This window comes from Gymnoscopelus braueri, assembly GCF_963280865.1.
Source record: "Gymnoscopelus braueri genome assembly, chromosome: 8".
Classification (NCBI taxonomy): Eukaryota; Metazoa; Chordata; class Actinopteri; order Myctophiformes; family Myctophidae; genus Gymnoscopelus; species Gymnoscopelus braueri.
Genome location: NC_137609.1, coordinates 25,980,258 through 25,992,956, shown reverse-complemented (window position 1 = coordinate 25,992,956; position 12,699 = coordinate 25,980,258). Strand labels below are relative to the sequence as shown.

Below are 12,699 nucleotides of genomic sequence, written 5' to 3'. Positions count from 1 at the left end.
TACTCTTTTTATCTTTGAACACACAGTAGAGCATTCCTACACACAAAAAAGCACATCCTTTTCCACTCCTCTTAACTGTGATTAATCTCTATGTGTGGGGGACCTCCCCTTGGATATTTCTGTCACTGATCTTTAAAATCCTGTGAAGTCCCAGACAAGAAGGAATGAGGAATGAAATAAGATTCAGAGTCCTCTGCGAAGCGATGAAGGGCAGCAGAACAATGATGAATAAAGAGATGAATAAAAAAGGAGGTGTCGAGACAAGGCGACCATATTGGGAAGATTTCACGATGTGGCTCAGAAATGGTAATGGTGCTTCATCGGAGTGAAAAATTAATGGAGATGTGCTGCTCCACGTCCAATACGTTATATGCACCAAGTTGATGAGCGTAAAATGAGACATGCAGCAAAAACACGGTAGCCCTCCAAAAGTCATGGGGAGTACAGGCAACTACTCACAGATGAAATGACCCCTGTGCATTTTACAGCCCTCAGCATGGTGGATATAAGTTATCTTGTGGATGCAACGCATCACTGCTAGCATGCGGCTTGAAAGGAAAGCGTGGCGGAGAGCCATAGGAACAATGATTAGGGAAGGCAATGGGGTGCGGGGAAGGAGCAGGGAGTGGAGTGTGCGGTCAGGGGAACAGTTAGCAGGCAATACGGAAGCTCAAAATAACATATATGCACCATGGGAGGGCGGAGATGTTTCGTGACTATAAAATGCAGAGAGATGATGAGGACAACTTAGAGGTGATGGGAAGTGAACATAACAACCAACCAACCTTGGCGAGATATCGCATCCTTGCTGCATGAAGGCGCCCAGGGAAAACCACAGGCTATTAAAAATCCCAAAGTCGTTAGGAGGGTCTGGAGGGCTCTGAGGGTCTTTGGCCTCATCGTTCTCGTCCAGGTGCCACTCATAGGGGCTGAAACGGCTGACCAGGAAAAGCACCACGCTCACGCCGATATAGGCAAACACTATGCACATCCAAATCTCATAGGCCAGTGGGTCCAGGAAGGAGAACACTCCAGGCTTGGACTTTTGGGGCTTCTTTATCATAATGGAGATGCCCAGGCTCATAAATGGCTTAGAAAAGTCTATGACCTCCTCCCGTACCAAAGTTATAGTTAGAGGAGCCACAGCTATATCAGCTCTCTGTAAGAATGGGGGGACAGGCACAACAGGAGTTAGTCGTCTGACACAAAGACCGAAGAATTAGGGCTAATTTACACTTTGTCACATGACATCATAGGAAATAATAGATTTTTCAATTGAAAAACAAACAAGTAAACAGAAAAGAAAGGAAGATATTTTCACAGTGCAGACATACAACAAGAATTAGGATTTAAACCAAACACCATGCAAAACTTGAAATTGAAAAGCTTATTTCTCTAATGTCATACTCATATTCTCAGGTCAATGTGGTACTAGATGTAATTTATATTAAATATGAGATATGAACTTTAAAAAAAAAAAGGCGTATATTGTATTAGTGGCAGACTGGTGAAATCTGCCATCTTGTCAAATGAACCACTGCACTACAGCAAACCACTGCACTCCACTGCAACATAACCCCTGATGTACTGTAAAAGCTAGTGATGTCTTCCAGATGTTCATGAATCAAGTGGAGAAGGTTGGGATACGGAGGTGAAGGAGCTTATGCAAACAGTTCATAAAATTTGAATTAGCCTGTGACACTCTCCTCCATCAGCTTCTCTGCAAAGCCTTACGGGCACATCAATTAGTGATAAATACTTTCAGTGATAAAGATCTAGAGAGATCAAGATCGAGAAAAAGATAGAGAGAGAGAGACAAACAGACAGACAGACAGACAGACAGACAGACAGACAGACAGACAGACAGACAGACAGACAGACAGACAGACAGACAGACAGATAGACAGACAGACAGACACAGAGAGAGAGAGAGAGAGAGAGAGAGAGAGAGAGAGAGAGAGAGAGAGAGATTTGTAATATGTATAAAACGCAGAGAGAGAGTTACATATAGATATTTGTAATATGTATAAAACGAAGAGCTCAAGATGACCTTAGCTCAGGTTACGAATGTCCTCGGCCGACACAGATTTAAATGAATCATGGTCTCTATTACCTCCTAGATTAGATGCTAGAATTAGCATGCAAATAGCTAATTAATGGTCATACTGATGTACTGTAGATGCAACATTTTTTATCAGAATGTGAATCTGGGAGCTTGTGATCCCTTTCAGTTACTAGACAGATGGTATCTCTCTACATCTGAAGTATCACATTAATAATGATTAAGAGAAGAATCACATTTGTGTGGTAATTGTTATTAATGGTGATAGCTCATATTCTTGTGTCAAACTAAGAATAGCATAGATTCATTAATTAACTTTCAACCTGGCGTCCCTATTTTGGGATTATTATTTATATATTTTTTATTTTAGAATAGCCTACATATACTGTACTGTGGTTACGCATTGGCTTCATGAAAGATGAAAATCTCTTCAAATGGAATGTGTGTAAACCATAACATACCACATTAAGCAAGTGCATTTTTTAAGCCTGGAGTTTCTGTAATATTCATGAGCCCTGCAATTAAGATCAAGTTTCTTTCTTTTTACCTGTTTGCTGCAAATGCAGACTGACACTTACCCCATATACCAGCTCCCCCACCATCCCGTTCCATGTCTTTGTCTCTGGATCTCTGGCACCGTACTTCCCATCCGTAACTATTGACAGCTTATATTTTATCCCCACATGCTTTGCAATTTCAGAAGCTAAATCGACACAGTAGCCTTCATATCTCAGATTCCCCTCCGCCGTCGCGAAGTTTCGCGTGTACATCACATATGGAGCTTCCTGTTAATTAGACATAATGGTGAGTTCACAGTACAGTAGGCAAACATACACAGTGGCCAGACCTCTTTGGTCACAAGAAGGCCTTGATTGGCTACATGCACACATGCTTGGATAACAAAATGCACAGTCAAAGGTAAATACAAGACAGCATGGTCAAAAAGCACTACGCAGAGTTAGTCACAGGTATGCTTGGGGCACTGACTCGGTTCCACAGCCAAATGCAGCTAGCCACTAACTATAGTTGCACAGCGAGCTCATAGGCCAGTGGGAGCTGTTAGGGACAGAGCAGGTATGAAGCAGGAGAGCGGGGAGAAAGCGGGGGTTCCCTCATGCTAGTCTAGTCCTAGTCATATATCTGAATATGTGAGTAGGCAACAGGGCATGGGTGGGGGTCTCGTCTGCTTTGCATTTGCGTGGTAAAAGAGGGTGGGAGGCAGATTGAAAGAGGCACTGGGACTGTTTTCAATTCATCAAGTAAAAATCAGTGACAGCAATGAGGTTTGAGATGGCTTCTGGCTTCATTTGTGTCAAACTCAAACTTATTGTGCCTGGATAATCCAACCAACAAATTCTAGAAAAGTATTTAAATATAAAGTGTACCTACTTTACGCAATAAATATGATTTTCATTTAACTTGTGTCTAACTTTAAACTGAACTGTTCATAGTGCGACAAAATCCAGGGTATGTCTGGATTATAAAATATGTCAGGTCAATTATTTACTGTGCTTAATGTATTTTTACGTCTCTATGGGCTTGGTTCAGGTTGTGTACAGTTACAAGTCTCTTCTGATTCTATGGTTCTTCTATGATTGCATGTTTGAGTTGTTCCTATCCAGACTAAGTGCAGTTCTGGCTGGGGACGGCTTTCCCCTTCATGATGTTAAGACAACCTTCCGTTACATATGGTATTTTCTTAAAATCATGGTAATGTAATGAAAGACAGCAAACTGTACTTGTACTTGAACTTAAAGAAATGACTATTATCATTGGAAATAATAGCCATATATCAAATACAAGCAATTATTGACATTGGCACAGTAATGGAATTACAACACCTTACTGAGTAGTTTTCTAGCCTAACCCTGATATATTTTCTCATTTGGTTATGCAAAAATATAATTCTAGGAAAATCTAAATGAGAATGTTTGACTTCGATTTTCTGAATTTGCCTAAGATGAGCACATAATAGACAAAGTCAGAAAGAAGGTCATGGTTTTAAATGTAAGATAAGGCGTACCTTATTTTACATTTAAAGATGACTGATGACTGCTGATTTAACCTGCCACTACTGCATTGTGAGCCATATGACCATAATATCCTGAGAGCAATGAATGTCAAGTTATAATTCAGTAATTCAGAAAGGTGGTAAGAATCTAAAATAGTTTTGAGCAAGGGAATAAATACTAAAAGTTACAGCCTTTGCTTATGTCCTATTGACAGAGCAGGGCTCATGCAGTGTCCCCAGTGAGCCAATTGATTATCTACATGACTGACCGAGTGTCTCTCCCTGATGTCACTGATAATTTACTTAATGAGAGGGAAACAAAATTTGTCTTCCTTTTTACTTACGTACACACACTGAATGTCAATAGCTAACCTCTATAGTTATCATTAACAAAGCCCGTTATTGTGATGTCACTGCTACAACAGGCCACCGCAATATAAAATATCTAAATGCTTTGTCACCCACACGGATACAGTTGAAACACTCTTTGGTGAAACGACTGTTTGAACATGTAGTGAGTGGATGGAAAGCAACAAAAAAATTATTCTACCCTCCCAGGACAGAATGCAACAATGGACACTTGACCCTGAGTGGCAGAAATCTTTGGTGGAACATTTTAAAATCTGCTTCAAAAGTGTACCATAATAGTAGTGACCACAATTGTTCGGTTTTCCACAGAAGAGGACTCGTTCGTGACTTGCGGATCCATTATATATACAAATTTTTCGTATTCATTCCAGTAGCCGACCTGAAAGGGACAGAAAGATTGACAGTTATTACAAGAAGAAACACATGTTTACAGATAGAGCCTCCAAGTGCAGATGAGTTGGAAGGCTCTATCTGTATCATTGAAGACAGCATTGATCATGCCTGATCATATATTTGAGCAAGAATAACACTTGTGGAGGCTCTCGCTACACCTGTGCTGTATGTACAGTATAGAGGCGGAGGTTTGTTCTATTCCTAGCTAACCTCCTCAGCAATGACTTCATTACATAACAAGAAGGCAGTGCCCACGCTAGCATGCTGATAATACCAACACCAGGGAAATATCATTGCTGTCAGGCAGAAACCTTGTATCTCCATATTTCCACTTTTTTATGATTTATCATAAATCAATGCCCTACTTCGACATACACGAGTGTCGCGGAAAAGTAGCAAAAATAGCCGTTGCATTGTGTCGTAGATCTGCTATTATCGCTTTACATTTTCTTTTTAAAGTGATTGTAAAAGCGGCTAAATCTGTCTGTGGGTTCTATAAATATGTAACCAGAGAAAGGTACTATCAAGAGCTTATGACTAAATAATAGCTAAATTTGATCCATTGAAACACAGTTTCCTTTCTACATTTTGGACATACAAGGTTTCCACCCAACAGCGACGATATACAACATCTTCAGAATGTGTCTCATCTAGTCATTTCAATAAGATTCTTTATTACTCACGCCAGACAACAGGATTTCACATTACAGTAAGCATCTCACTAAGCGTCTCCTGCGTCTGGACATCCTGAGACTTTAAGTTATGTTTAGTTATGTACTGTACATCTCCCAACTCTGTTTGTTCCAACTCCCAGTACTCACTCTGTTGTCACTGCACATAGCCTTACAGTGAGTGGGCTCTATGGGTCGGCGTGGTGAACAGGATCTGGTGAGCTGAGCTATGTGGCCAGTTCATTTTGGTGCTAGTGGGGGCACCTTGTCAGAGTTCAGGGTCAAGAAATATTGAAGGTCTCTGTGTGTGTGTGTGTGTGTGTGTGTGTGTGTGTGTGTGTGTGTGTGTGTGTGTGTGTGTGTGTGTGTGTGTGTGTGTGTGTGTGTGTGTGTGTGTGTGTGCACGAGCATGCCTGCATGTGTGTGTGTGTGTCAATCTGTGTATGTGTGTGTCTGTCAGTCAAACGGTGTGTCTGCATGTCTGTTTGAGTTTATGTCCATCTACTATACAGCACAGTATGTCTGTGTTCATGAGTACGTGTGTGTGTGTATGTAGATCCAAATAAAAGTATTCAAGTGTGTGTGTGTGTGTGTGTGTGTGTGTGTGTGTGTGTGTGTGTGTGTGTGTGTGTGTGTGTGTGTGTGTGTGTGTGTGTGTGTGTGTGCGTGCGTGCGTGTGCGTGTGTGTGTGTGTGCGTGCGTGCGTGCGTGCATGTGGTGTTGATAGCTTTTCTGCTGACAGCTCTGATGTGCCCTCCGGCCTGCCCCCCTAAAGCCCAATTATGACACAAATGAAACCTGTAGGCTCTGTGAGGCCCCAGTCTCTCTAACTTCAAACTGCAGGGCGGTTGTTCTACTGTTGACGTGGCTTAGAGACAAGCACTTGCCTTGAGCAAAGACTGCTCAGACCTTCTACGTTTGGACCCGGGCAACAAATACAGCGATGAGTTAGTCTTCCATAATATATTATGCAGTACATCGTATACAGCAGGGGTCTTCAACGTTTTTCAGGCCAAGGACCCCTTAGCTGAGAGAGAGATGAAGCAGGGACCCCCACTAGTACATATTGTATAAAATTGTGTTGGAGATTAAACTTTTTCGTAGATTTAATATAGCTTCATAGACTTGTTTGCCATCATTATCATCAGTGTATGTTGGATTCATGTTAATGTGTATTTTCAGATAGTTAACCCCTTCAACCCTCAGTTGACTTAGTAAACTTGACTTTCACTCTGTACTTGGTCTGCTCTTTTTTCCCCTCTACACCAAACCTCATTACCGAAAATAGCCGATCTACAAGCTCGCAACGCCTCGCAGCGCGAGGCGTTGTGAGCTTGTAGATCTGCTATTTTTGGCTGAAGTTCTCCTCAGAAAACGGATGCTAGAGTTCAAGTGGTTAAAGTAAAAAGAATATCCTATCACACAAAGATTTGGCGGCCCCCCTGTAGTAACTCTGAGGACCCCCTAGGGGTCCCAGACCCCCTGTTGAGGACCCCTGGTATACAGTATGTCAAATACCAAGTACTTAGATTATGATACCACAATCATACATTAATCATGTGAATATCAATTTTATGATGTATTATGATGTGATCATGTCTGTTCACTTACCTTCCTAGGGCCCCCTGCCTTCATCTCGTATACGTCGACTGTGTAGTTGGATCTCCGACCAAATGTGTCAAACTGGATGTTGCCTGTCATACCTTGTACTTGCACCTGCCATGAACCAATGCACGGAAGTGATAATAGCAACACAACACTGAGCTCAAATCTATTCTTTGCATCCAGACGGAATTAATCCTGCACTCCCTTGGTGACGACAGTGATGCAAATTGTGTACAGTTCAAAATTGATGTGACCAAATAATTTCTTCCTTTGCTATGGCTAGAGGTCGTTGCTTACCGTAATAGGCTTTGAGTTTACAATTTTCAACAGTTGTTCCACCTTTTTGTTTACATTTAAAAAGGTCAAATAGCCAAAGACAATCAAATATTGTAATTACCTCATGTAGCCTAGTTTCTTAAAGCTATAATCAAGGACTTAGTTTAATGAATAACATGTTATTTTAATCTATCTGTATGGTAGAGTACGTTAATACAATTTATTACACGGCTTGGTTGATTGCTTGATTCTGATTGGTCAATCGCTGAATTCAGCAGTGCGTTATTTCTAGATAATGACAGATGAGCTCAATAACAGACCGCTGTCTAATCAAAGACTCAGAGCACCTGCTCATATCAACCTGCGCTGCTTGATTTTATGCTGTATCCAACATGACAGCCATGTAAACAAACACACCATGTAATTTACAACTACAGTAAACGTTGCTCTCAAGAATGTTTTTGAAAACATTTGAAGAAAATAAATCCCTTCAGGGTGATTATGCACCTCCGCTCCGCGTCGGTGCGTAAGTACCCTGTCGGGATTTATTTTTAAATAATGACCAGCTACCCATCAATTATCCCTTGCATAACTAGCACAGTGGTAGGAGGTCTCCCACTCTTCTATTGAGAAATGTCAACCAACTCTGGTGTTAGGTAAGACACCTACTGGATGACATTGTCAATAAAGTTATTTGAAGTAGACAGTGCAGCGGATTGGACTCGAATGTGCCACTCTACTGTAGTTCGAACATCGTTGCAATCAGCTCTCTCCGTCAGGAGAGGGAGACAACCGACATAAAACTTAGAGATTGTCGCTTTAAATGATAACCACACATGTGCTTTTTGGACAAAATGTCAAACTTAAATGAGTGAATGAGGAAATATGAGAGATGTCTCCTTGTGTTAGTGAAAACCTCCAAGTCCTACCATTTTGAGGGCCCTCTCTATGTCGATGCCTTGGCTCCAGGGCACAGCGGGGTTGGCCAGGCAGTCACCAGCACTGCCCCTTCGTGACACATCCACCCGCTGGCGCCGGAGATACCGGAAGGCTTCAGTGATCACCAGAATGGCATCATGAGTCAGTGCTGACGTATACTGAAACAAAACACCACAAACACCCCTCAAAATCAAGTACACACAAAGCTACGCTGGACTCCTGGGTGTTGAGATACAAGAAAATCAAAGCCTATAATATAATAATAATAATAATTATTATTATTATTATTATTATTATTGCTTATTTCATCTTATTTTATTTTATTTTATTTTAATTGTTATCCACACTGTTGAGGAAGCCCGAGGCACAAGAATTTCACTGCCTACAATGTGCTACTCACTAGCTATTGTATATATGTTTGTGAAAATAAACTACTATTAAATATCTGAGCCAAGCATTACCCTCTTTTGTATAGCCTGTGAACAGAAACAAATAACTGGACTCTGGAGAAAAAGGCGAGAGAGAGTGCAACATTGACAGCTATGCCTTGCTGACCTTCAGTGGAGTGTTTTTCGCCTCAGGAAATTCTCTTTCATCCAGGCGTTCCCAGCGTTGGAGGAACTGCTGGACGATGGGACTTTCTGGATTTATGATCTGGAAGCCTGTGATGTTAGCTCCACCAGCGAAAACCTTGTCCAGGCTCATGTTGGAAAAGCCCTGAGAGCAAAGAGCACAGCTGGTCAGATATACTGTAAAAGTCCATGAAATACTAGGCTAACTCTGCAGCATGTAAAGCAATAAATGTTCAGGTAGGGATGTGTTTAGTTGTTACAAAGACTCACTGTTCTGTTCTTGTTTTCTGAGAGCGCAAATTACTGAAAGTTAATGTTTGTTCAGTGAACTACTGAAAGTTTATTTTGATTGATTGATTGATTGAATATTATTAAACATAAATGCAAACAGCACGAGTACAGTCATACACTTAGTCTAAAAGGATCACACAAAAACGTCCAGTTGACTTGTTTCCATTGAGGTCCTATATATTCAATTCATCAACATAGCATTAAAAAATAACACCAAAAAACAATATCATCACAAATATAAAACACTGTACATTCTGGCAATGTACACAATAGTTAATGTAGATCCTCTGAAAGGTGTTGCGTTTGTTTGGGTTGTAACTTGTGTGGGATTGTGCTACGATATAAGTTCTTACCAGGTTGGCAAGGATGTAGTGGAAACCTCTGCCATTTTTCCCGATGATCACAGCCTACAAGGTAAACAGACAGGTTTAAGCCATGTTAACCGCAATCTATGTACGAACAAAGAGTTTCAATGGCTTCTAATGTGTGGTTGTGCACAAGAAAGAATGGGCAGGAGAGAGACAGCAAGAGAAGCAAGAAAGAGAGCAATTTGAAAACGCTGTGGGAGGTTGTGTGTGTGTGTGTGTGTGTGTGTGTGTGTGTGTGTGTGTGTGTGTGTGTGTGTGTGTGTGTGTGTGTGTGTGTGTGAGAGAGAGAGAGAGAGAGAGAGAGAGAGAGAGAGAGAGTGAGAGAGAGAGAGAGAGAGTGAGAGAGAGAGAGACTGAGAGAGAGAGAGTGAGTCTGTGATGACAGTGCTTGTTCCTTTTCATTAACTTCAACATGTAAAATAAGGTCAGGGCTCAGGCAAACTTCTCTTTCATAATGCAGCTGCCTGTGCTCTTACACGCACATCTTTATCTCAGCCAGGTCAAAGGCCGGGGACAGAGATTATGTTTTCACCCCTGTTTGTCTGTGTGTATGTCATGTGTCTGTGTGTCCACAGCTAATCTCACAAACTACTGGAGCAATGAGCGCCATATTGAATATTTTTTCATTACTTCACACCTACCGTCCGTCCAAGCTATAGGATTATGTCCACAAGGCTATAGATTGGAACTAGCTTATCAGGTGCAAGCTGTCAAGCTAATGGGCTCTTTAGAGCATGTGTCGTTCAACACCAGTTTTACAATTCTTCACCTGTTTCCTAGGCTGTGTGTTTTCCACTTCCTGTCGATTTGATCCAATGAAATCCAATGAAACTGGTCAGATGACCAATGATATCCAATGAAATCGACAGGAAGTGGAAAACACACAGCCTAGGAAACAGGTGAATAGGAACACACACAATGACCGACACAACGCACAAAAACACAATCACACATAGAGACTGTTAACTATGATGCACCACCCACAAACAAATATGCAGCGCACCACAGCAAAAACACAGAGGGACTGTTAGCCCCAATGTGCATGCACACGGGACAGACACGTCTTCAGTTAAAGCCCATGTGCTTTAACGTGGGCTTTAACAGTATCGTAATTCATGTTTTAGGGTGAGCGTTCGGCACAACTGCCAATCAAAGTGACTGTACTGGCCAATCACAGTGCGTCTTTTCCGGGACTTGGCAAAACACATGTATATCAGAGCCTAAGTGCCCGGACCGCTAGACCAGCGATCCGGCCAGTTTCAGTTTTCACCTGATGAAGTGATTCTTGGCCTCCCCCTCGTTATGCTTTGCAGCTTCAAGCCTGCTTAAGTGTGTGAAGACACACTCCCTCCATCTATAAATCGTTGCCTAAATACAGTAGATTAAAGGTATAGTTCACCGAAAAATTACAAATTTTCTATCAATTACACACCCCATGAAGCCTTGAATTCATGGAGATTATTTAGTTTTTGATGCATTCCTGAGCCGGTAATCAAATTATTGGCTTAGGAATGCGACAAAAACAAAAAAGTCTCCATGAATTCAATGCTTCATGGGGTGTGCAATTGATAGAAAATAAGATTTTTTTTGGGTGAACTATAAAGTATATAGAGAATATTACAGGAACAACTACGAGGTAAAGCAGATTACAAATTTGAGGTTATTAAAGCAGGAGCTCTCTGACTGGACTGGTAATGTGCCCGCAGGCGCAGGGACCACCCCAAAAAACACCCACATTTTTTTTGTGTACATGACACAATCCAACTATTAACCTTGCCAGGACTTGGCTCCGACCTTGGTGTATGTTTTGAAATATTGTTCGATGTGCCCTTTGGATGGAATTTGAGCGCCTGCCTCTCCAGCGGTCTCAGTTTTAGAGTATTTAACACGTCTAAGCTACAATATGTGAACTGAAATTGTTGTTCACTTAGGTCTTATACTCCGACCAAGATGATCCACTTCTTCTGTTCCCATCTTTCTTTCTTTTTTTTGTCTAAGTGACTCTGCTTTACTTACATGTTTTACATGTTTTTTGACCATTGAAAGGGTTTTGACAACATAGTATATTATGTTTGTCATAGTATACTATGTTGAGTAGTGTGGCATGCGTTTTTCATGTTGTAAAAAACTGAATGCCGTTCACAAGTATGGGGCTCAGCTTATAATTTTGTAACCAGAAGGTTGGATAAAAAACAGGGATGAGTTGTGCCTGGTTCTAATTCTTCACTGGATACAAGGCAAGGCAAGATACAGAACTTGTTCAAGTAGATAAACTACTACTATGAAGGTAGTTGGTTCAAATCCACCTTTTATAAGCATCTTCACTCTGCATGTAAATCTGATAAGGATAAGTAATTACCATAGTTATCACATTCATCTTTCATGTGTCTGTGGTGCAGGGGAAAAGTCAGTTAAAACCAGGGATGTAGCTGGAACAATGAACAATAGGCGTTTTCCAGCCGCATATTACGCACAGAATAAATTCCACGCAGGTAGTGAATTTCACGTGCAGGCTGTACACACACAGTACAGTCCAGTAATACAACATAATCAGACTGTAGCCAAAGCACGTGCACACCATGTACTGTACACTGTACTGTAGCTATATTACAGTCAGTCAGTGACAGAAACCTCACTGCTGTTGGTTGCTATAGATCCACATCACCAGCGCATCAGACGAACAGCATTTTCATCCAGAATTGGTATTTCTTTACCTGTAAATATTAAATATTGTAGGTATTTGGCCCCTCATTTATTAAATAAATGTAAATATAAACTCAAATATAACATTTAAACCTGCTGCTGATCAGGGATGTGCTCCTGTGTTTAATGTGTTGACATGTGGACAGAAATATTTTTGTTGTGTGGACAGGGATATTTTTTTAACGGAGGAGGGAAATATCCATACACGTGTAGCCCGGGCCTTAGAGCCAGGCAAAAAAAAAAATCATCCCTGAGTCCGTCCGCTTAATCAGTTGTCACTTCTCAATCACATTAAAATATATTGTCACAAATTGTCAGTGGCTCCTACAGTATCTGCACAGATGCTGCTTGTCCTTCCGTTCACATGCCCACCCTTCAGAAGCTCCTGTTTTAGTCTTGCTTTAATATGTCTTAATTGCCTCTGGAGAGAGATGTCCTT

General features: G+C 41.2%; 1 protein-coding gene across 1 annotated transcript in view; it reads right to left on the bottom strand.

The window, feature by feature from the left end:
- gria3a (glutamate receptor, ionotropic, AMPA 3a) overlaps positions 1-12,699 on the bottom strand; it is an 84,314-nt gene that overhangs the window by 27,661 nt on the left and 43,954 nt on the right. Inside the window, exons 5-11 of the mRNA XM_080435313.1 lie at positions 9,543-9,596; positions 8,882-9,043; positions 8,317-8,484; positions 7,118-7,222; positions 4,714-4,821; positions 2,641-2,847; positions 786-1,159 (exon numbers count right to left, since the gene is read on the bottom strand). Coding sequence (XP_080291439.1) covers positions 786-1,159; positions 2,641-2,847; positions 4,714-4,821; positions 7,118-7,222; positions 8,317-8,484; positions 8,882-9,043; positions 9,543-9,596 — 1,178 coding nt within the window. The remainder of the gene's footprint in view (positions 1-785; positions 1,160-2,640; positions 2,848-4,713; positions 4,822-7,117; positions 7,223-8,316; positions 8,485-8,881; positions 9,044-9,542; positions 9,597-12,699) is intronic.